This window comes from Leptonychotes weddellii, chromosome 6 (genome assembly GCF_054177405.1).
Source record: "Leptonychotes weddellii isolate Sample4059 chromosome 6, ASM5417740v2, whole genome shotgun sequence".
Taxonomy (NCBI): Eukaryota; Metazoa; Chordata; class Mammalia; order Carnivora; family Phocidae; genus Leptonychotes; species Leptonychotes weddellii.
The window spans coordinates 130,636,429-130,658,784 of NC_138374.1; the positions used below are offsets into that span (position 1 = coordinate 130,636,429).

General features: G+C 49.2%; 1 protein-coding gene across 3 annotated transcripts in view; it reads left to right on the forward strand.

The window, feature by feature from the left end:
* RXRG (retinoid X receptor gamma) overlaps window positions 1–22,356 on the forward strand; it is a 43,234-nt gene that overhangs the window by 3,774 nt on the left and 17,104 nt on the right. The window contains exons 2-3 of one of the 3 annotated variants that reach the window (XM_081825222.1): window positions 12,854–13,101; window positions 21,458–21,602. In XM_081825222.1, the coding sequence (XP_081681348.1) occupies window positions 12,854–13,101; window positions 21,458–21,602 (393 nt within the window). Of the gene's footprint in view, window positions 1–12,853; window positions 13,102–13,146; window positions 13,157–15,969; window positions 16,337–21,457; window positions 21,603–22,356 lie in introns of those variants that run through there. The other 2 variants (XM_081825224.1, XM_081825223.1) reach the window with 2 other exon arrangements.

Below are 22,356 nucleotides of genomic sequence, written 5' to 3' on the forward strand. Positions count from 1 at the left end.
GGGTTGGAGGCACGTGTGCCCACGCACATGTGTGTATGTACGGGGGGCAATAGGAGGATGTGTGTGTGTGTTTGTACACGGATGCGTGCGCCAGAACATATTTTTCCACTCGCAAATGTGTGGGTGGTTAATTGGGACCTACCATGGACGTAAGTGGTTAGGGTTTATGTAGGAAGGAGGAACTGTTTATGAGATTTAGGAAGGAACATATTTAGTGTAAACTATTTTCTGAAACATTTACAGTCTTACCAGGAGACAGAGAGCTGAATAGGACTGGGGGAAGAAATTGTGCAAAGACGAATCTAAATTCTCCACCTCTTCCTTCCCCTCATGATGTTGCTTCTGTGTCTGCAGAGAACTTTCCACCAGAGTTGGGTGGCTGGGATGCCAGGGGCTCCCAGAGGAAGCTGCGATTTTCTCTTATTTGAAAGGGGAAGACTCAGAGGCCCAGGGAATGTAAAAGTTTATTTTCTAGGATGCCTGGGTTTGGGTGGCTCTCATGGGATCGATCCATGTCCTGGCTCAGCCATCGTCACAAAAGAGTGAAAATAGTAGCTAATGTGTACTGGGCACCTACTGTGTGCCAGGCCCTCTTCCATGGGCATTGCAAGCACCGTCTTATTTAATATTCTCAAGGGCCCCTGGAGGGAAGGCACTACTATTATCAGCATCCCCATTTTATGGATGGAAAATGAGCCATGGGGAGGTTTAGTAACCTGCTCAAGGTCACCCAGCTGACCCAGGATCCAAATGCAGGCAGGTGCCAGGGCTGCTGTGTTGAAGACCTATGCTGCACCTGCTGCTTGCCCGGGTTGGGGGTGGGGCGTAGGGTGGAGAGGGGGTGGGTGCAGGGGGGTGGAGTCCCAGATCTGCCACAAGTGGGTGAATTATGTGTAAGAACGACTAACAATCTCTGTGCTCGTCACAACTTTCTTAGGGATCATAATGCATTTTTTGGATGTGTGTAATTGCAGCAAATGAATAAAATGACTGGGGGTGGGGGGCAGGGCACTCAAAGGTACTGAGAAAACAAAAATCAAAAATTTCTCCAGATGGACCCCACTTTATTCTAATACACGGAGCCCGATTTTACATTCTAGGGTGGGAATCGGCAAACTTTCTCTCTGAAGAACCAGAGAGTAAACCTTTGAGTCTTGGCTGGCTCTAGGGCCTCCCGTTGCAACTGCTCCAATCCGAATCCTGTCGTGGGGTGAGAATAGCCGTAACTAAAATAGCAGAAACTAAGGCATAGGGATGCTCAGTGTCCCCGTATGTTTGCGGACCCCTAGGGGGTTGTTCTGGAGAAGTTTCTGAGTGTTCTCCAGTTTGCAGTGGTGCCCATCCCTGGCTCTGAACAGCCTCTTCCCTGGCTTCCCTGCCACAGAGCTGAGTCTTCAGAGCTAGACTGAAGGGACTGCGGGTCATGGGGTGACCCCTTAGTTACAGGTGAGGACACTTGGGGAAGCAGGTGTGGCTTGCCCAGGACCTGCAGCTGCTTGTGGTCTTCAGACCTGGTTCCCCAGACCCCCCCCCCCGCCTTTGGTAAAATAACTCAATACTACTCACCACACAGGGTCAGTGTTAACCTTCTACAGTGTCGGGATTTCATAAAATAAAGCCTGGACAATTGTAAACACACGGTAAAAGATCCCCCTTCCCATTTCAGAACATTTGGAGACTATAGTTCTAAATTCAGCTAGAATTTTATGCGTAGATTTTTCTTAGGGGAGGTGTGCCTGTTCTTAAAGCATCAGACGGCGGCTCACCAGGAGATGCTGACAAAGCAAAGTGAGACATGGATTCTGCGCCTGTTCCAGGAAGTTCTAACAAATCATTCTAGGGCAGGCACTCCTGAGATCTGGCAGAATGAGAGCTGGGACCTGGGACCTCCAACCCCTCCAATTTTCAGGAGACCCTGGCCCAGGGCCAGTGACTTTGATGAGTCACTGAACAACCTGGAGCCCCCTGCTGCCTTTATTAAACACTGTGATTGAGAGAGGGGGAGGAAGGGGAAAGGGGAAGACTCAGAGGCCCAGGAAATGTCTAGGTTCGAAATCGAGCTCAAATTCCTGATGGGATTTCATAATCCAACATCTGAACTTAAAAAATGAAAAAGCTTGTGATCTTTAATTCAGAAAGCGTTTACAAGAAGTCAGAGGAGCGGCCAAGAAAGTGCTTAACACATATGTTGGGATGTTTCTTCTAGGCTGGTTGGCCTGGTTTTCATGTCTGTGCCTCGGCGTCTCCTTCCTCTCCTTTGCTGGTCACTAGTGTCATGGGGGAGCAGTCTCTTGGACAGCTGGGGAATCATGGTACCTGTGATTTCTCAGCCCCAGCGATGAGGGGAGCAGAGCAAAGGGTAGAGATCATCAGCAGGGAGAGAATATTCTAGACTCTTCTGGGAATGCCAGGTTGGTTTTTCAGCACACATTGGCTAAGTATCTGGCTTGTGCAAGGGTTGTGCAGGACCCCGAGAACTAGGACCCATCCCCTGTCCTGAAGGAATGATAAACTTCTTACAAGCTCTGCAGTCTGCATCTGCCTAACATTTGGAGATGAATTATTTCTAGAAATGTTTCTTGGGCCTGAGGCTAAGTAAATGGGTCCCAGGAATTTAGGTATTTAGAAGCTGAGAACAAATGATCCTGTGTGCATTACCTAATGATAACATTGCATGAGGGATGTTGTTCACTGTGTTTTAGGATGATTGCAGTCTTTAGAAGACTGTCCATATTTAGAGGTCAGGGCGAGCGTATCTGAACAAGAAGTCCAGAGAGACAGAAAACGGGATTGAGGACATGGGTTCAAGAGCTGGATGTGGACAAGATGGATGTTCAAGGACTTGGGGAACAAGGGGTGAGGTGGGGGCACCCTCAGCCAATGCCTGAAACACTCATCGGCATTGTCTTGGCGGACCAACGGGTACATGGTCTCCAGCATACGGAGCTGGTTTAAAGGGACAGACAGTGTTCCTTGTTAGTGAGCCCCTGCTCCAGGATCCTGGCGTACCTCTTATGAGTTAGACACAGCATAATATCCACCTGTACCATCAAGGTTGATAATTTGGTCCTGGGTAGGAAAGGTGCTATGCAAGCAAGATGTCATTAATTACATGCAGAAAGCTTACCAGAAATTGTGCTAGACTCAACTCAGATTCTAGGTCTATAATCGTTCACAGCAAGTACTGAAAAAGGTCACTTTATCATTTTGAACCTGTTTTTCTAAATCGATCTAATGGGGATAATTTCTGCCCTACTGACCGCTCTGAGTCAGTTTGAAGCTTCTATGAACTAGGCGCTGGCCCCCAGGAGGGACTGCTCTCTCCCGAGTGCCTAGACTGGGGTCTGGCACATAGTACGCACTCAACAAATATTTTTTGACTGACTGAACCAATAAACACATGGAAATAAATAGCGTATATATGATATACGAAATAAATATATGAAATATATATAATATATGAAATAAAAACATAGAAATAAATAGTGTATCGTTATGAAGAGTTTTGTGAGTTTTGTGAGTGTGAGACGGTATGTAGAGGGTGAATCTGGGAGCCAGAAGACCCAGTGTTTTTGTCCTGACCCTGTAGCCTTCAGCAAGTCGTGCAAACTCTCTGGGATTATTTTCTTTTCTCTAAAATGAGGTAATTCCTCAAGTCCTGAAAGTATGCTTTCTAACCCCAAGCAATATGGCCCTATTAATTTATGACCTAACTGATTTGGAAAGGTGATTAAATTGGTCATGGTATGAACTAGTTTGTATTTGCTCCTTCCCCAAAAAGAAAAAAATGACCAAAAAAAAAAAAACATTTGTCGAGCAAATAAGATTGTAGAAGTGTTGCCCTATTTAAGTTACATCTGTTTTGAAGCAATTTAAAAAGCCTGGTAGGAGCATCATTAGCATATTAACGGGGTGTTAATTACAAAAGACTCTTTTAAAGCAGATTTTATAAAATCTCCGCTTAATAACCATTAGCTTGTGGTGCTCGAAACACAAACTCTTCACGTGTGTTACTTAGAAGTAATAAAATTGTAATTTAAAAGTAATCTGCCAACTTGTCATGAATTTAGACTGATTTTTTCTCTCAATTGATCGAAATGAGTAAGGTTTAGCTATAATTATATATAATGCTGGTAATAATGAGGCTGATTATCAATCTTTGCCTGCTTTTCACTACCTCCATCATTGCAGATTTTAGGGGAGGTGGGATGGAAGGGGCTGGGGGGATGGGAGCAGGGAGGGGCAGGGAGGGGAAAGGAAGAAGGGATGCCACTGTGCTCTCCCCCTCCCCCAAGCACCGGGAGAAGCAACCCCATCCCCCACCCGGAACAGCCCTAAGCCCTCCTTCGGGGGCCTGCAGGAAGCCGGAGCGGCCCTGTGAGGCTCTGAAAGGCTGGCCAGCTGCGTGCAACCGGTCAGCTGCTGATCTTTGCGTCCTCCCTTGGTGCTGAGGGGCCGTGGCCGCTGAGCCCCTTCTCCCACACACTGTCCACTTCTGTCTCGTTCCTTTATTTTCCCCATTGAGAAAGTCAGAAAACACTTTGAGAGCAGAGAATATGTGGCTTCTGCTTCTGCTCCTCACTGCCCGGGAGTTCGGCACCTCTCACCTTGGGGTTGGCACCTGCTAAACTGTAGAGCTCTCTGCCTGTGCAGTACCCACCTGTCCACGTCAGGGTGGCCGTGAAGCTCCGAGGCTTCTGTGCAGGTGCTTTCGAACATGCTGATCGTGACTCAAATATCAGAAACGTGGACTAGCAAACCCCTGGCATCCGAGTGCCCCTTCTACTGGAGAAGGGAGAGGGAAAGGTCAGGCGGAGCTGGGACTCCCGGGAATGGGGCCCCAGCCAGCTGGGAACTGGGAGGGGCCAGAGTCAGGATGGGGAGTGTCCTAGTCAGAAAGTGCCAGGGTCAGGGGCATCTGGCTGGCTCAGTCCCTAGAGCATGTGACTCCTGATCTCCGGGTTGTGAGTTCGAGCCCAATGCTGGGTGTAGAGATTACTTAAAAAAAAAAATAAAATCTTTAGAAAAACACCAAAAACTAAGAAAGTGCCAGGGTCAAAGTCTAGAGGGAGGCATCTAGTTGGATTGGGGAAGGCAGGGAGAGCCGTCCTGTGTGGCTGCTGGGAGGAGCCCCAGAGCAGTGAAGCTCATGGTGGGGCTGGGGCTAAAACCCGGATCTGCTGCTTTCCTCCCTCCATTCAGATGCCACTTGTGTAATTTTCTGGTCATGTTCCCTTGGGCAGTGTATTTAATTTCTCCGTCCCCCAGCTTTTACATTTGTACAGCAGAGGTAAGCGTACCAAACTTAACGGGGCTTGTAGGTATGAAGTGTGTCAATATATGTAAAGTGTTGAGAGCCATGTCTGGCCCATGGCAGTTGCTCAATGAGTGTTATCTTTTGTTGTTGTTGTTAGTCATCAAGGGAGGTGACGATTAAAGTGTCAGTTCAAGTGCCTTCCTGTAGCAGGCCTCTGCCTACCTGGCTCTGCAGCCTGCCTGTGTGTTCTGAGCCAGGGGAGAGGGGAAAGGATGTGTGAGTAAGTTTCCCTTAGACTAGGAAGAACAAGCCAGGGGGCGCCTGGGTGGCTCAGTCGGTTAAGTGACCGACACTTGATTTCAGCTCAGGTCATGATCTCAGGGTCCTGAGATAGGGCTCCGTGCTCAGTGGGGAGTCTGCTGGAGATTCTCTCCCTCTGCCTCTGCCCCTCCCCCATGCTCTCTGTTTCTCTCTCAAATAATAAATAATAAATCTTTTTTTTTTTTTTTAAAGGAAGAACAAGCCAGGTGTCTGACTACTCTATGATTCTAGGGCTCATGCACCACGTCCCCCAACTGGAGACAAGGAGACAGGCTTGGGCGTGTGATTGTGCCCCAGTGGGAGAGAGTTGAATGGGACTGGGCCGTGCGATGCTCCCTTGCCTTCAGATGGAGAGTCCTGACTCTCAGAAATAGCACATCTTTACCTCTGTCCCCTTCCCTGGGGATGGGTATTAGCCAGTATCAAGATTCCTTACAAGTTTCCACTCCGTGCAGGAGAGGCGTGTTAGTGGGCCAGCGAATGCCCTGGCGCAGCCTCAAAGGGGTGGAAACACCGAGCCGCTGGCTCCGTTGTCTGGCCAGTCAGGAAGACTCATGCTTGACATTTTCCTTTCATTGGCTGAGGAGGAGGTTGCTAGGCAACTTCCTCACTTTGGTAAGAATTCTGTAGTTCTGAGTACCCGGGCTTCTTTTTCTCAACAAGCCCCCCTCCACACACACACCCCCCCACACACACACGCACGCACGCGCGTGTAATTCGTTAGTCAGAGATTTTCGTTTTGGTAAACACCAGGGACAGAGATTTCTGATGCAAGTAATTTGTACCGATGATCTCTCTATAGTTATACACATTAATTAACAAAAAATGATCCCACCACTGCTCCCATCCTGTTGTCAAGTATCTTTTGAGCATCTGCTACGTTCCAGGCTCAGTGCTGGGTACCATAATGGGAATGGTTAATAGCAAGGGATAGAAATGAAAAGTATGTGACAACCAGTAGGACAGCAGACGGTCAGACTGGAAGTCACGTGGAGGACCTCTTTGTGCCAGGCTGGATTATGGGGAGATCTGGGCGATCCTAGGGGAAGGGTGGAGTGGCTGGGATGACGGAGGGGTGCTCCGGGCTCAGAGCAGTGGCTATTTACTAGTTGATTCAGAAGACTCAATATTGGGGTGCCTGGGTGGCTCAGTCGTTAAGCATCTGCCTTCGGCTCAGGTCATGACCCCAGGGTCCTGGGATCGAGCCCCGCATCGGGCTCCCTGCTCAGCCAGGAGCCTGCTTCTCCCTCTTCCACTCCCCCTTCTTGTGTTTCCTCTCTAGCTGTCTCTCTCTCTGTGTCAAATAAATAAATCTTTAAAAAAAAAAAGAAGACTCAATATTATCACCAACTGGGATGCCCGTAACAGTGTATGGCAATGACTATCCTTAACAGAGCATTTACTAATGGCCTGGCTTGGGCTCAGCCCTTGATGTCCATGATCTTCTACAATGGCATTCAAGCCAGACACAGTCCCTCCCTCACAACGTTTACAGGATAGTCATTTAGTGCAGTTGCTACTGCGGGGCCTCTGCTCTCAGGTGCTCTCATCAGCAGTCCACTGTAAGTGTGTGTGTCTCCACTTTGGGTGCAGAACTGCAGTTCAGAGGCGTCAAGTTCCTTGCTCAACTTTATGTGACTGGAAGGAGGCGGAGCCTCGAATCCAACCTAAGACTTTGTGGCTTCAGCGTCTTGTATTCTGCTAGGACGCCCCAGCGCCAGGAGGCACACACAGACTTTAGGAATCATGATAGTGTATGCGCCCTGCAGATTCCCAAATAGCTTTGATTGCTGGTGACGCTCAGCATCGCAAACTGCAGTTTGGAGTCCCAAAAAGCCCGAAGGTCTACCACGCTCCAGTTGCCGATGACAGGGGGCCCCTCGGAAAGTGGTCCAGACTCAGACTGTGCCAGATGGCTGTGACCTGCACTGCTTCTTTGAGATGCCCCTGGGCTGTATCCTACTCTGTGTTCATGAAGCAGCAGTGGGAGGGGTCTTGGAGACCCCTGGGCAGAATGAGGCCCAGAAATATGACTTTCCTTAAGTATGTTGCCAGAAGAGAATTGAAGAAGCTCCTGAGAAAGCCCGCTAGCCCTTTCCCATCAGATGAGTTAGTTTTTATTTAAACAAATCATTGCCTGAGCAAAGAGCATCAACTCCGCGGAGTAGAGGGTTTGTGCGTTTCCCAGGTGTCTGGCAGCGGGCACAGGCTGGCTCCAGGTGGCTAAAGAGGATTAAGAGGGGGTAGGGTCAGGGAGAGAGCAAGGCTGCTGGGGTGGGGGGGCCAGGGAGGATGGGGACGACGGGACAAGAGGGAAGGAAGCATTAGAGGAAACCTTGACTTTGGATCTGGGTTAGACGCCGGGTTTCTGGAGAATGTGTGGTGGCTTTTGGTCCTGGCTGTGGTTCCCATGTGGCTTGAGAAAAAGAGGACAGAGGGAGGGAGGCCAATGAAAGTGCCATGGACAGCTCGGCTCAGGTGTCCAGGACGGGTTAATTTCCCATGGAGAAACACGTCTGTCCTTAAGGCACGGCTTCTCACCTTTTCTAAAAGCAAAGCATTCATGTCTAAGAGCCACTGGGTCATGGGAGAGGCACAGGACCAAACTGCAATCCTGTAAGATATATCTGTCTTTTTGAATTTTATTATTATTTTTGTAAATATGGTTATAAAGTAGCCCATCTCTTCTGGATCACTGACTCAGCAGAAGCAAACCATATTTTAAGGCCATTGCAAACCAAGCTTTAACTCTGTTTCAGTCTGTCTCAGCCACATCATGCTCCTCACTGAGCAGCCAAGGCATATTCTGATTGTCCTCATTATTATTATTATTAATAAAAACAGCGTACTTTTCATTTCAGTCACCCTCACATTATCTTATTTTATTCTTGGAACAACTTGTGAGTTCCCCAAAGCCCACGTTCCTATGTTTTTGTGCAGGTCAGTGTTTCTCCTACACATCATCCCTTTACACGTTATTCCCATGTGTTCTGCATATGGAGTATCCTTGTACTTAGACTTTGTCCTAGGTCACTTTACTCTTTTTTTTTTTTTTTTTTAAGATTTATCTATTTAGAGAGAGAGTGAGAGTGTGAGCAGAGGGAGGGGCAGAAGGAGAGGGAGAGAGAGAATCTCAAGCAGAGTTCCCTGAGCATGGAGCTCAATGCAGGGCTCCATCTCATAACCTGGAGATCATGACCTGAGCCGAAACCAAGAGTCAGACGCTCAACCGACTGAGCCACCTAGGCTCCCCTACTCTCTTTTTGAAAACTTAAATAGCTATTTTTAGAAAGATAATCTTATGCAAAAATAGAAGCTGTCACTTGCTATAAATAGAAGGAAACAGTAAAAATAATTATAGAACTATTAATATATATATTTAAAGTTTGGCACTTAAAATACCACCTAAAATGTCCCTTAGCACTGTGTTACAGGCTCCACACCTTGGGAACTCTGGGGTTGATGAATGTGCGAAGTGACGTCTCGTCCCTGTCTGTCCCACGCTCTGGGCCTGCTGTCGGGGTACAGAAGGGAAAGACAGGGGCTCTCTGAGATCCACGTAAAGCAGAATAAAAAGGAGTGTAGCGGGGTCCTTTGGTTTGTCTCTGGAGAGCTGAAACCGGAAGGGCACAGAGATTTCCTTCAGGTGGCCGGGCTGTGGGGCCATCCCAGCGGGGAGAGCACAGCTCCTCGCCCATTAGGGTGGGCTGGCTCCCAGCTCACCTGTCACATGTTATCTTAGGAACAGGCTCAAGATATACATTGGCCTCTTTAAATGTCACAGCCTTCCAGGGCCTCAGAAGAGTCTAAAATTGTTCTTTCCAATCAGTGGCCATCTGGGAAGATTTTTGGTTTTTCTGGCTCGTGTTCTTGGAAGCTGCCCTTTTCTCTCTCCTTCAGATAAACTTTCAGCTTGAGATCCCTTCATAATTGAGTCATCTTGTACTTTGTGAGGTGATGGCTCTCCAAATCATCCTCGCTGTCCTTGACAGCACACACAGGGGAGAGTGTGGGCTTCACATTGACAGTTGGAATCTAAGCTCTGTCACTGAACACCCGGGCAGCACCAGGGACCCTGCTGGGGGTGGGGAAGCAAAAACGGACGTTTGTCTCCCTCTCCCAGTTTAATGGAAAAGCCAGGGAAATAAATAAATATGGCGACACAGTATAATAAGTGCTAAGATATGAGTAAAGCACAGGCTGTTGTTAGAAAATGGAAAAGGGCATCAAACCAGACCAGGAACACCAGGGAAGGCTTCCTGGAGGAGGCGACACTTGAGTTAGACCTTGAAGGATGAATACGAACTTGCTAGAAATGGAGGAGAGAGCAAATCATCCCAGAACAGGGAGCAGCATGGGGGTGAAGCTGAGCATAAGTTTTCTCATCTGTAAAAAGCTAAAGTGATCCTCACAGGCTTACTGTCAGGATGAAATGAGTTGATGTATGCAATTTGCCTAATGCTGTTCAGGACACAGGATAAGAGTCTGAGCTGCCCATGTGACCCCTTGGGCACTCCTGTGCGGACCCACAGAATGTGGTGCATCTTCAGTTGTGCTACTTAGAACAGGTGACAGGATTTATCTGTTTGTAAGACCATTGTCCCTGATGGATGGAAATTCCCTGGCTAGAATGATGGAGGGTCAGACTTTCCTTGACCGTGGCAGTGACTTTTCTTTCCATGGGGAGACCTTAACCATGTTAGCAGAAGCCCAAGAGAAACTCTAGGTTGACATTTTTCTAGTGGAATATTTATGTTTAAGAGTAGTTGCATAGAGAGGGCACCTGGGTGGCTCAGTCGGTTAAGTGTCTGACTCCTGATTTTGGCTCAGGTCATGAGCCATGCTCAGCAGGAGTCTGCTTAGATTCTCTCTCTCCTTTTGCTCCTCCCCTTGCCACATTCTCTCTCTCTCAAATTTATTTTGAGAGAGAGAGAGTGCGTGAGCGAGAGAGAGCATGAGTGGGGGGAGGGGCAGCGGGAGAGAGAGAGAAGCAGACTCCCCACTGAGCAGGGAGCCTGACGTGGGACTTAATCCCAGGACCCCGGGATCATGACCTGAGCTGAAGGCAGACCGTTAACCGACTGAGCCACCCAGCACCCCATAAATAAATCTTTTAAAAAAAGAGTAGTTGCACAGAGAAAATACTAGTTAGAAAACACTAAGTCAAAAAAATATATGCACCCTCATGTTCACTGCAGCATTATTTACAAGAGCCAAGCAACTAAGTGTCCATTAATGGATGGCTAACGGATATGTATGAGATGGAATGTTATTCTGCCATAAGAAAGAATGAAATCTTGTCATTTGTGACAACACCATGGACCTTGGGGGATTGTGCTAAGTGAACTAAGTCAGACAGGGAAAGAAAAATAGTGTGTGATCTCACTTATGTGGAGTATAATAATAATAATAATAATACCACCACCTTGAGCTCATAGATCCAGAGAACAGATTGGTGGTTGCCAGAGGCAGGGATCGGGGTGGGAGAAATGTGTGAAGGGAGTCAAAAGGTACAAACTTGTAGTCATAAAATAAATAAGTCCTGGGAATGTAATTATAGCATGGTGACCATAGTTAAAAACACTGTCTTGTATTTGCTGGGAGTGGATCTTAAAAGTTCTCATTACAAGAAAAGAAATTTCTAATTGTGCATGGTGACGGATGTTAACTAGTCTTATTTGTGGTGATCATTTTGCGATATATATAAATAACGAATCATTATGTTGCACACCGAAACTAATATAATGTTGCGTGTCCATTATTATCTCAGTAATAAAAAAAGAATAGCTCCACAGTTACACTTCTGACGTGCTGTTGCCCCTCCCCAGCATTCGAAGGGAGCACATCCCTCCCTGTATCCTGCTCCTAACACTACACTTAGTGACCCCTGAGGTCTCCCAAGGGTTTGGACAACACCCCGCGTGTAGCAGGTACTCAAGAGCTGCTCCTTGAATGAACAGGGAACCACGCGGGGAAGCAGCGCTGTGATTCAGGGTAGGCTGCCCTGTTGCTTTTCTAGTCTCTGCTTTGCTGCTACGGATCCTGAGGTTTATAGCTTCTCTCTTCTGGAGAGAATGTTCCATGATGGGCTCCTGAGAGGACAGTGGGACACCCTCCTTCTCTGTCATCTTTTTTTTTTTTAAAGATTTTATTTATTTATCTGAGAGAGAGAACGGGAGACAGAGAGCATGAGAGGGGAAGGGTCAGAGGGAGAAGCAGACCCCCCCGCTGAGCAGGGAGCCCGATGTGGGACTCGATCCCGGGACTCCAGAATCATGACCTGAGCTGAAGGCAATTGCTTAACCAACTGAGCCACCCAGGCGCCCCTCTCTGTCATCTTGAGCTGCAGCTCACCATAAGGGAACTTGGAGTTAACTTACCCGGGAGAAATGGTACCAGACGATCATGTGCCCAGGGCCTGTTCCGTGGACACTTGTGACCACAGCTCCTGTGCCTGCAGGTAGGAACGGCCTGGGCAGGCCTGTCTGCACTTGCTTTCCTGGACCTTTGTGGCCAGTAAGCCATGCCCAGCCACCCTGAGTCTTCTTCCTGAGTTCTGATAAAACCCCATGCTGTGGAGATAGGTAGGGCAAAGACCTTAATGGGCACGAAGCTGCAAAAGATACGGGCGGCCAAGGGTATGACTAGAGCCTCTGCCCGCCCCCTGCCCCCCCTTGCCATGGTGAAATGTGATCCCTGGCAGCTGGAACTGTGTTCTCTTGGGTTCCGAATCCCCAGCACCTGGAATTGTACCTGCATCTTAGTAAATGTTCACTGCATGTGAGTGAATGAATTTCTCCTGACTTGCAGGCTCAGCCCTGCCCCAGCTCTCAGAGCAATAGGAGTGTGAGACAGGACGTTCCGGAGCAGCTCAGGCACCTGCTCAGTTCACCTCCTCATGTGGGTTTGGACTTGACTCCCCTTCCCTGTCTGGCTGGGCCAGGCCAGTCCCCTAGGCCCAGGCGGGGGTGGGGGTGGAAGGCTTGTGGGCTATGCCCTTTGTGGCCCTAGCTGTTGATGTGACCCAGTCCAAGGTAGGTTCCAGGCGGGCAGCAGACAACTAAAACACTGATGCGTGTTCTGTCCGAGAGCAGGCCCTCGCCCTGTCTGTTCTTCCCTTGCCTTTATTCTAGCAGCTCAGTGTGGGGTGTGAGCACGAGCGGCAGGGTACAGGACACAAGCGGGGGGGGGGGGGCGGGGAGCGGCTCTGTTCTCACAGGGGCCATCCCTGTGCCCCGCCCCAGTCTCCCCTCATCTATGTTCTTCTCCTTACAGGCTCCCCTGGCCACTCCGGCTCCACGTCCATGAGCCCATCGGCAGCCCTGTCCACAGGGAAGCCAATGGACAGCCACCCCAGCTACACGGACACCCCCGTGAGTGCCCCACGGACTCTCAGTGCAGTGGGGCCCCCCCTCAACGCCCTGGGTTCTCCATATCGAGTCATCACATCTGCCATGGGCCCGCCGTCGGGAGCGCTAGCAGCGCCCCCAGGAATCAATCTGGTCGCCCCGCCCAGCTCCCAGGTAGGTGCCCTTCCTCTCGCGAGACTTCCATCTGGTCGTCCCGCCCAGCTCCCAGGTAGGTGCCCTTCCTCTCGCGAGACTTCCATCTGGTCGTCCCGCCCAGCTCCCCAGGTAGGTGCCCTTCTCTCGCGGGACTTCCCGGCCATCTTGCACAGGTTTTCCCAGGCTGTTCCTGGAGCCGAGCCAGCACTGGGCAGGTGCTTCACTTGAACCTGCTGAGGGGACGTGCCCCCTGCAGGGCGTTCGTTAAGTGTGTGCGCAGGCCCGGCAGCCCCAGAGAACCGACCAGGCCTCATGGGCCAGGAGACTGTGGCCCAGAGGCCACCCCTATGGTTTAGTGTGGTTCCGCCCTGGCAGTGATTTCACTGTTTCTGAGGGCTGTTTGTCATCCTGGGGACAGACCCCCCCTCTGTTCTCGATTCTATAATGAGTGTTTATCAAGTCAGTGAAGTGCCTGCTGCTCTACTACATGCTGAGGGCGATGCGGAAATGATCAGAACGCAGTCTCTGCTCTCCAGGAGCTTATCGCAGAGGGGGGAAATGGGCAGGTGTGGCACATGGATCGATCTAGAACATGGCCCGTTGTCTCTGAGATAGAGAGAAAGAATGGAAACTCAGGAAGGGATCCTCCCCTAATTCCTGGTGCGCCTGCTGCACACAGAGGGGAGGGAGGAGGTGTGTGCATGGGGGACACTGCATTCCCACTCTGAGGAGCCCTCGGGTGGCCGGTTGCCTTTTGCTTCCCCTGGCAATGTCGCAGTGAGGCCGTCCACCTTCCTTTCCTGTGGTGGTCAGCTCTTGATGTAATGATGCTGTGTAACAATCCCCAAGTTGTCGTGGTCTACAAAAACACACATTTTTTCCCCCTCGCTCGCAAATTTGTGTTGGCAGGAATGGCTCCGCTTCAGATGGTGGGGGAGCTGGGCGAGGCTGCAGGCTGGGTGCAGGGCTGCCCCTTGAGTCCCACACGAAAGGAGCAACAGCTACTCCGGGCGCGCTTTCCTCGTGGTGTCACGCAGGAGGGCAAAATCAAAACCAAATCAGTAGGGTACAGTGAAGCCTCTGCTGGCGTCATGCCCACCAGTATCCCATCAGCCTAAGCAAGCAGTATGGCTCACCCCAACATGGGCAGGGCAGAGAAATAGGCAGTGCCTGTTTTAGTGGGAAGTATTATGGAGACACAATGCAAAGGTTGTGAAAAATTAGGAACAGTAATACCATCTACCACATTCTCCTCTCTCACTTATGGGCATCTCATTTTTGGGCCAACACCATCCTGCCCCAACTGTCAGCACATCTGGAGGCAGAATTAGTAGATTCTGAAGTTTCCTTGGAATTTATAGTTTTGGAGAAGAGCCAGGACTCCCGTTGTGTCAATATTTCTTCCTACTACAGGGAGGATTTTTGAGACCATCCCTAGACCATCCCTTTCAAGAGGCTTCCTGTGCACAGGGTCTGAAAGCAAAGCCATGTGGAGTCACAGAACTTTAGAGCCAGTAAGGGATTCAGAAATCTATCAAATGAGGGATCCGAGAATCTGGAGAAGACCTTGGGGGCGGTCATCGAGTGTGGGACTGTGGAAGCCGGGGCCAGGCAGGCAGCAGAGGTGGATGAGTGAGGTGGACATATATCAGCAGGGCTGGTGGCGTCTGCAGGGAGCTGCCCCCTTCCCTTGAAGGCATTCAAATATAAAGATTTGAAGCATGTGCATGTCAAGCAGTTGGGTCACATTGGGCCGGCCCTTTTAACCCCAGTTTGTAATCTGATGATTTCACTCGTAGGATCTTCAGAGTATACATTTCTCCCCTATCCCATATTGTGGCCCTTGTGAAGCTGGTAAAAGCCCACCGGAGAACCGCTACTGTCTACATCGTCCTCATCCCACGGAGTAAAGTAGCAGGGCTCGGGGACTCAAGTGACATGTCCCACCGCACACAGCCAATTGGCAGCAGAGCCAGGGTTCGAGCCCAGGCGTCCTGACCCCCACTCTATGTTCATGACGCTGCATTCACCTGCTGCCATGGTGTGTGCCGACTCAGTCCATGACCCCAAGATCTTCGGCTGGCTGCCAAGGATTAAAGATGACTAATCGGGGCTCCTAAGGAGTCTCTCAGGGGGCGTGGCACATCATGCAGGTAAATTGCAAGGCAGCGTGTGGGGGCTGTGGTAGGCACGAGGGCAGAACTGAAGGGAGCAGAACAAAGGGACCTCTGAACATCCCACATGTGTGTTCCATGAGAGTGTGTGACCACTCAAAGGAGTGGGGACCAGACAGCCACGGGGATGGCCACGTATTTATACCACTCTCACCTACTGTAATCAGCAGGGCTGGTGACATGTACTCTTCAAAATGTGAGACCCTGAAGAGGTTTGTTTATCCTTGTTCTTTCGTGTGAATGGACTCCAGGAAGGCAGGTCATAGCCCGTGGGCTAGGGACAGAAGGAAACGTTGAAGTTCTGAGCTGAAAGTAAACTCTTGCAAGGGCACTCATGTTCACTCATATTAACTATTTAGGAGGACCTGCTATGTATCTAGTGGAACTTGCCGCTGTCCTAGGTTCTAGGGATAAGCACTGAGTAAGGTGGCTGAAGTCTTTATTTCCATGGCAGTGACCCTGCCGCAGGCAAGACGGACGAACAGCAAAGGAAGGAATGAGATGGTTCAAACAGCAATCGTTCTATCTATGAAGCAATAAGACAGGGTGAGGTGATAGACAGTGACAGGGCTTGTGGGTGGGGAGTGGGCAAGGCACCATCCTTCAAGGCTGCTTTTAGCAGCCATGCTCCGGTCTGATTGAGCCAAACCTAGCCAATAAATTCAGCTTCCTAGCTGTGCGAGTGGCAGGCCGCTATTCCTGGACCATATGTCTGTACAGAGGGATTGGGGTTGAAAGGTCAGCTGAAAGCTTTGGTTCTGGCCAACTGGGCTGTGTGCAGAGGCCGAGGCCAAGTTTCACTCTGGGAGCTATATTAAGCTTGCCAAGCTCTGGGGAAGCTCAGCAGCCCCGGACACTGAGCAGTGTTGTGGGCTCGGGCTCTGGAACCACCCGGCAGAAACATTTTGCACAATTAACCAGATGACACAGGGCATCTAGGACCCTAGGTGTTAGCTGCGGTGAGCTGGGCTCTGAACCATCTGGATAGAAGGTCTCTATGCATCCCGTCTTCCTCGCCCAGGATGGGTCAGAGGGGAACTCGTGCTGGAAACATGCTCCTCCTGTGACCCGGGTCTAGGGTAAGTACAGTTTCGGGGTGAGGGGAAGGGGGAGCTGTGGTGTGGGAGCAGCGGGCTCTGTCTCCCGTTCCCTGCTCTTGTCATTCTGGTGTTTGAGCTTCTCTCTTTTTTGCTCTTGTTGGATTTTCATTCTTGAGGAGTAAAGAGAACTGAACCCAATACTATGGAGGTGGGGGGTACTCTGTAACCTTTTGCAAACCACTGAGAGGCTTACGTGTATCTCAGTTCCCTTTTCTCTATTTTGGGGTAACACACTTTTCCCTGGCTACCCTACTGTGATATTTATGGATATTAAAGGAGCTCTGGATTTGAAAAATCACTTCTTAAGCACTCTATGGCAGTAAGGTAGTGATATTATTATTATTATACCTAGGTGATAATACGCACCTTGGTGATTTATACTCTACCCCCATGTGCTTGTTGATTCTGGTGCACTCTTGCTGAGAGGCTCGAGAGAAGTTCATTTCAATAAGCATTCATTGAACCAGGCACTGGAGATAAAAAAAAAAAATTGTAAGAATCAGTCTCTGCTCTGGGGAGTATCTAAGTGGAGGGAGCAATTTCCAGAAACACCAAATATATAACTGGGAAGATATATATGGGGCTTTCAGACAAAAGTGTCTAGACCCCATTTTCATGACTGTGTGTGTGTGTTGTGTGTGTGTGTTGTGTGTGTGATGCCTGTTGTCTGGACTCGGAAGCAAGCCGTGCGTGTCCTTGGAATGCCCCCACCTCTTTCTCCCCTCCTGAACCCAGCTGCCTGACCTGGGTTCTGTCCCTGATAATTCCTGCCCAGGTAGTGATTGATAACCAAATTACTATCCTTGCAGATTTTTATAGAGAATACTAAATAAAAGTTACAAGTGTTAGAGCTGGAACAGACCTTAAAGATCATCTTGTTTAATGATTTTAAAAAGTTAAGCCGTAAAGTCTTTTCTCCAAGAGAAAGCATGTTTGGAAGGCTGATGAGCGTGGCCAATACAAACAGGTCTGGGTGAACTCGGGGCAGGAGATCCGAAGGCTTCTTGGTCGCCCTTCCCACCGCCCAGCCACACGCACACCCTGAGTTGGAAGAATCACTGATCGAGCCTGTAGACGAGGAAACCGAGTCTCTGATGCAGTAACCTGGTCAAGATCACATGGTGAGGCAGCGGCAGGTCCACCAGAACCTGGGGCTTCTCTCTCCCCGGTTGGGAGGTCTAGGCTCCTTACTGCTCACGACAAGGACCCTCACTGGATTAAAGGAGCCCCACTCTACAGAGTCCACTCCCTGGAAAAGGAGTGCCTGCCTGAGGCCTGGCAGGCGGGCCACATGTCTGCATTTAGTGGAATAATTTTGGCTGAAAGCAGCTCAGAAATGCGGGACTTGATGTTCCATGATGGCTCCAGGGCATCCAGGAAGCGTTTGGTCCCTGGCTGAGAGGCTGCAAATGGAAGCCGGGCCAGTCAAGTGTGTTTTCGCCCTGTTCTCAGAGAGTGGCCAGCCGCCTGGTGAATCCCCACTCTGAAAGTGCTCACTTCTGCAGAGCCGCTTCTAATGGAACAAGACAGCCAGCCAAGGGGACTCCAGGCCACGCAGCTAATGGGTTTGCACCCTGGCAGCTTCCTTCTATCCCATCTGTCTTTGCCCGGAGCCCACGCAAACCCCAAGCCAGCAAAGAGGCCAATGGAGAAGGGAGTATCAACCCTTCTGTCCCAGCCCTTCCATCCTGCTGCTGCCCCTGACCCATGAGGAGAAGGGGTGGAGGGGGGCTCCTGGCTCCCACCTGGGAGAGAGTGGGCTCCTCACCACGGGGGTGGGCCAGGAAGCTACTAGGGCAGGGGGTCTTGAGCGTCTCCTGCCACGCAAGACAGGTCTTGTGGTAAAGGAGGAATGAGCTGGGAGCCCAGTGGCCTACCTCCAGCCTGTTAGCCTGGGAAGGCACCTAACCTGCGACTGGGCAGATCGACAGCCTCAGTGTCTCCCTCCAGGTTTTCCTCGAGCGGCTGCCTCATTTCCTTCCCTGAGGCAGAGCAGTATTCCTCAGCCGAAAACCTCCAGTGGCTGCTCTTAATTGCTTCTCAAGATTCAGTCCACTCTCCTTATGAGGCGCCTCCCACCCATCCACACCCTACACGAGCCCCCGGGCTTCCCTCAGGGACCTTTGCTCTCTGAGCCCTTAGCGCATCACCAGCCCATCCGAGTCTTACCCACTTTTGAAGGCTATGAAGCCCTGGCTCAGATGCCACCTTCTTCAAGTAGTCTTCCTTCTAGTCTAATCTCAGTTGTTTGGGGCCTTTCCTTCCTAAACAATCCCCGCTGACTTCTAACCTCATCAATGGCCAGTCGCATTGAGGCAGTAGCTGCTGTCTTCCTCCTTTCTGCATCGCCATAGTATTTCTGAGGGAACACACGAATAAACCGCTCTAAGGTCCAGTTCCCTCATCTGGAAACTAGAATGACCTCATGGGGTTGTTGTGAGCGCCACGCAAGCCTTCTACAGAGGGTGTTGCTACCAGCATTAACAGTACTTGCCTCCTGTGACCTCCCCAGGCTGCTGGTGGCGAACTGACCCCACGGGACCTGGCAGTGGGAGGGGAAGGGGAGTGGGGGCCTCCTCCTTATGCCCATATCCTTTTTTGTCGGTCTGAGGATTTGGGGGACAGAGCCTTGATCAGCCAGAGGGTTCTTTCTCCGGGGTCATCTGACCTAAAATGTTTCCCTTTTGGGAGGATCTAAGTGGTGACATGTGTTTCACCAAGGCGCTCGAGAAAAGTTGTCACCTAAAATTTACACCAACAGAAACCCCCTCAGCCTATTTCTGAAAAATCAGTACACATCTAAATATGTCCCACATCTGAAGTAATGATAACCTAATATCATGACAACATTCGTTTTCTGACCCCCCCACCCCCCGCCAAGAAATGGAATCATTTAACCCCTTTGGTGAATGTGGGCTCATTTACTGCAGAATTCCTAGAACAGAGTAGAGTGTTGGCTGATAAGAAACACTCAAAAGTCGTGTCTTGATTAACCAGATTTTATTGGAATGATAAGAGCCAGAATTTACGGAACCACTACCGTGTGCCGGGCACTGTGGTGGGGATTTTCCAGCGTTCTGTCATCTAATCCTCCCAGTGACTCTGTATACTAGGTCTTACTAGGCTCATTTTACAAGAAACTGAGGGTGGATGAAGATAAGTAACTTCTTTGAAGTCATGCCGTTGGTAAGGGCAGACTGGGAGTCGGTCCTAGCTCCATGGGACTCCAAAGCGATGTTTTTCCTGCCAACCTGGTGATTCTTAGCCCTGGCTGCATATTAGCATTCCCTGGTAAATCTAGAGAAATAGCAGTACCAATGGCCCTCAGACCTATTGACTCAGTTTCTGGATGTGGAGCCCTGGCATCCGTTTGTTTTTTGTTTTTTTCCCCCTAAAGCTCCCAGGTGTACATCCAGGGCTGAGGACCATGGTGCGACACTGAAACAAAGCAAAATACTGGGCACAAGTTCTAGGTGTCTTGTCTTAGCCTTGTGTAAAAAGTGGGCGAGGAAGAGAGAGAGCTTCTCCCATCGCATGTGTGTTTTCATCCTTCGTACAAATTAATTTTTAAAAATTCCTGGTGACTTGGACTTCAAAGCAAGGAGCTGCAGGCTGTCTGGTCTTTTCTGCATCCCTTACTGCCCTTGACCCGAGCCTCTGCCCACCTCCTGTGCCCAATAAATATTTGCTTAGTGAATTGAAAAGCTGGTAAATTTAGAAGGAACCTAACTCAGGCTATGTTGTGTCTTATGCTTTATTGATCATTCCTTCTGTCCCAAAGGCCTTGAATGGAGAAACAAATCCTACCTTTGGTTTAGTTTGAGAATTGCTGTCACTCTGGGGAGACAGTATGATTCGAAATTCACATAGACCCTATAGAAGTCAGTGGAAACTCTCTTAAATTCCCAGAGAGTTCCCAGGTGCCTCTGCTGGACACTTAAACACATGCATACTCTGCACCAGCTGTGAGTTTACTTGTAAATGTTCTTAATTTTTGTGCACGTCCCCACTCTTCAATGAGAGTGTGCATTTTTGAGGAAAGAGAGATCTTCTAGGTTTTCTGTCTCCCTTCACAGTGCCTAGAAGGTTGAGCTGTGCCCATGGGCACTCACAATTTCTGCTAATTGGACGACGTAGTCATATGTATTGATGATTTCTTTGATGAATACAGAGCACTAAGCAGCGGCTTCTCGGTAATCTCCCCGAGCCCTGGGAGACATGGAGGTGGTGGTGGTGAGAAGCCAATGTGACCTTGGGACAGGACTGAGGACAGGGATGCACACGTTCATTTCTTCAGCCATTCGGGCACACAAACTCCCTACCTCGTGCCGGGACCACGTCGGACATGGGGAAGACAAAGCAGACAGTCCCCGGCTGTATGGGTTTTCCAGTTTCACAGGAAGATGGCCCGTTCCTTACGGTCAAGTTCAAAACCATGATCTGGGACTTTCTACCCAACTTTGGTGCTACTGCAATGATTTGGGCATTTGGTTTAGCATCCTCTGTGGGCTTGTTGACATGACCTTCTCTTCCATTTTACTGTGAACTCCTTAAGAGTGCATTTTTAGACCTCACCTTTGTACCCCAGAGCCTGGCACAGTGCCTGCAGGGTGAGCACTCAGTGAGTGTCTGTTGATTGACTCAGTGAATGGATTTGCATTCTTTTGCTTGGCTCTCTTGGAGTCTAAGTCTTTTGCCTAAGAGCCGTAGCTCCTCTTGGAGCACTGCTGAATAGACAGTCAGTCGTTATTACAAAATCTAGAAACATACAACTGACTTGTCCTAAGTGGGTCTTAAGTGTGTCCAGGGTGGATTTCCAGCTCTAATGAAACACATGAGTAAAATAGTAATTCTGATAATGTGTTGTGATGTTTGACTTAGGTGTTGGTGTCTAGAAATGATTTAGTTCCTCTGTGTCACTTTTTTCCTTCCCTTAAATTCATATCCCCCAACAGGCAGTTTTGGATACTCCATACTTAGAAACTATTTCTTGAAATAGAATTTTTTTTTTTTTTTTCGCGAGGATACTCCTATTGCTTTCCATCTCAGGCGTTGGGTCTACCCTGGTTCCATGTTTACTTGTATTGTTTTCCCTTGCAGCTAAATGAGGTCAACAGTGTCAGCATTTCAGAGGACATCAAGCCCTTACCAGGGCTTCCTGGGATTGGAAGCATGAACTACCCATCAACCAGCCCCGGATCTCTGGTGAAACACATCTGTGCCATCTGTGGGGACAGATCCTCAGGTACATGTAGAAGCAGACGCCACTCTCGGGGGTCCTGTCCAGTGAGGGTCCCAGAGATGGTGCCTGTTCCCTGCTCACCTGGCTACTTTGTACCCAATGGAAGAAAAAGAGCCTTTTAGGGTCCAGCGTGGGGCCCAGGCTGTAAATTTCTGTCACTGGATTCATAGCCTGAAATCTGGATGAATTTTAAATATGAGTTCATTTTTAAGGATTGGATTTATAGGAAGCATTTCAGAAACACGTCTTTGGAGTTACTGTGTTGCATACCGTGTATGTGGGATAGTGAAGCTGTTGTAATTAGCAAGTATCTCTTTAATTTTTTTAAAAAATATATTTTTTTATAATTCTAAAAATATTGTCCCAGTGTAGGAAATGTCCCAGTGTAGGAAAGAACTAGAAAAGCACAAAAGAAAACTAAAAATATTATCTGTAATGTTCCCGACAAAGATAAAGACTTTACTATTTTAGCATATTTCTTTCTACAACATTCTAGGTTTTTAACATGTTTTCATGGATAGAAATCAGTGTGTTTTCACAGATTTCATCTTTTCTGATCCTCTTCTATTTTTGCCCAAATGATTTCTTTCCTGACTTCTCCTTCCTCTCCCTCACCCCCAATCCCACCACTTTTGAGGACATGAGAATCTCTGTTTTGATGAATGAGAAGATGGGGAAGGTTCTTTTCTATGGCTGTCATAGTAGTCGACTGAGGATTCCTCATCTTCCTGTTGTCACCAAAGCCACTGCAAAATGC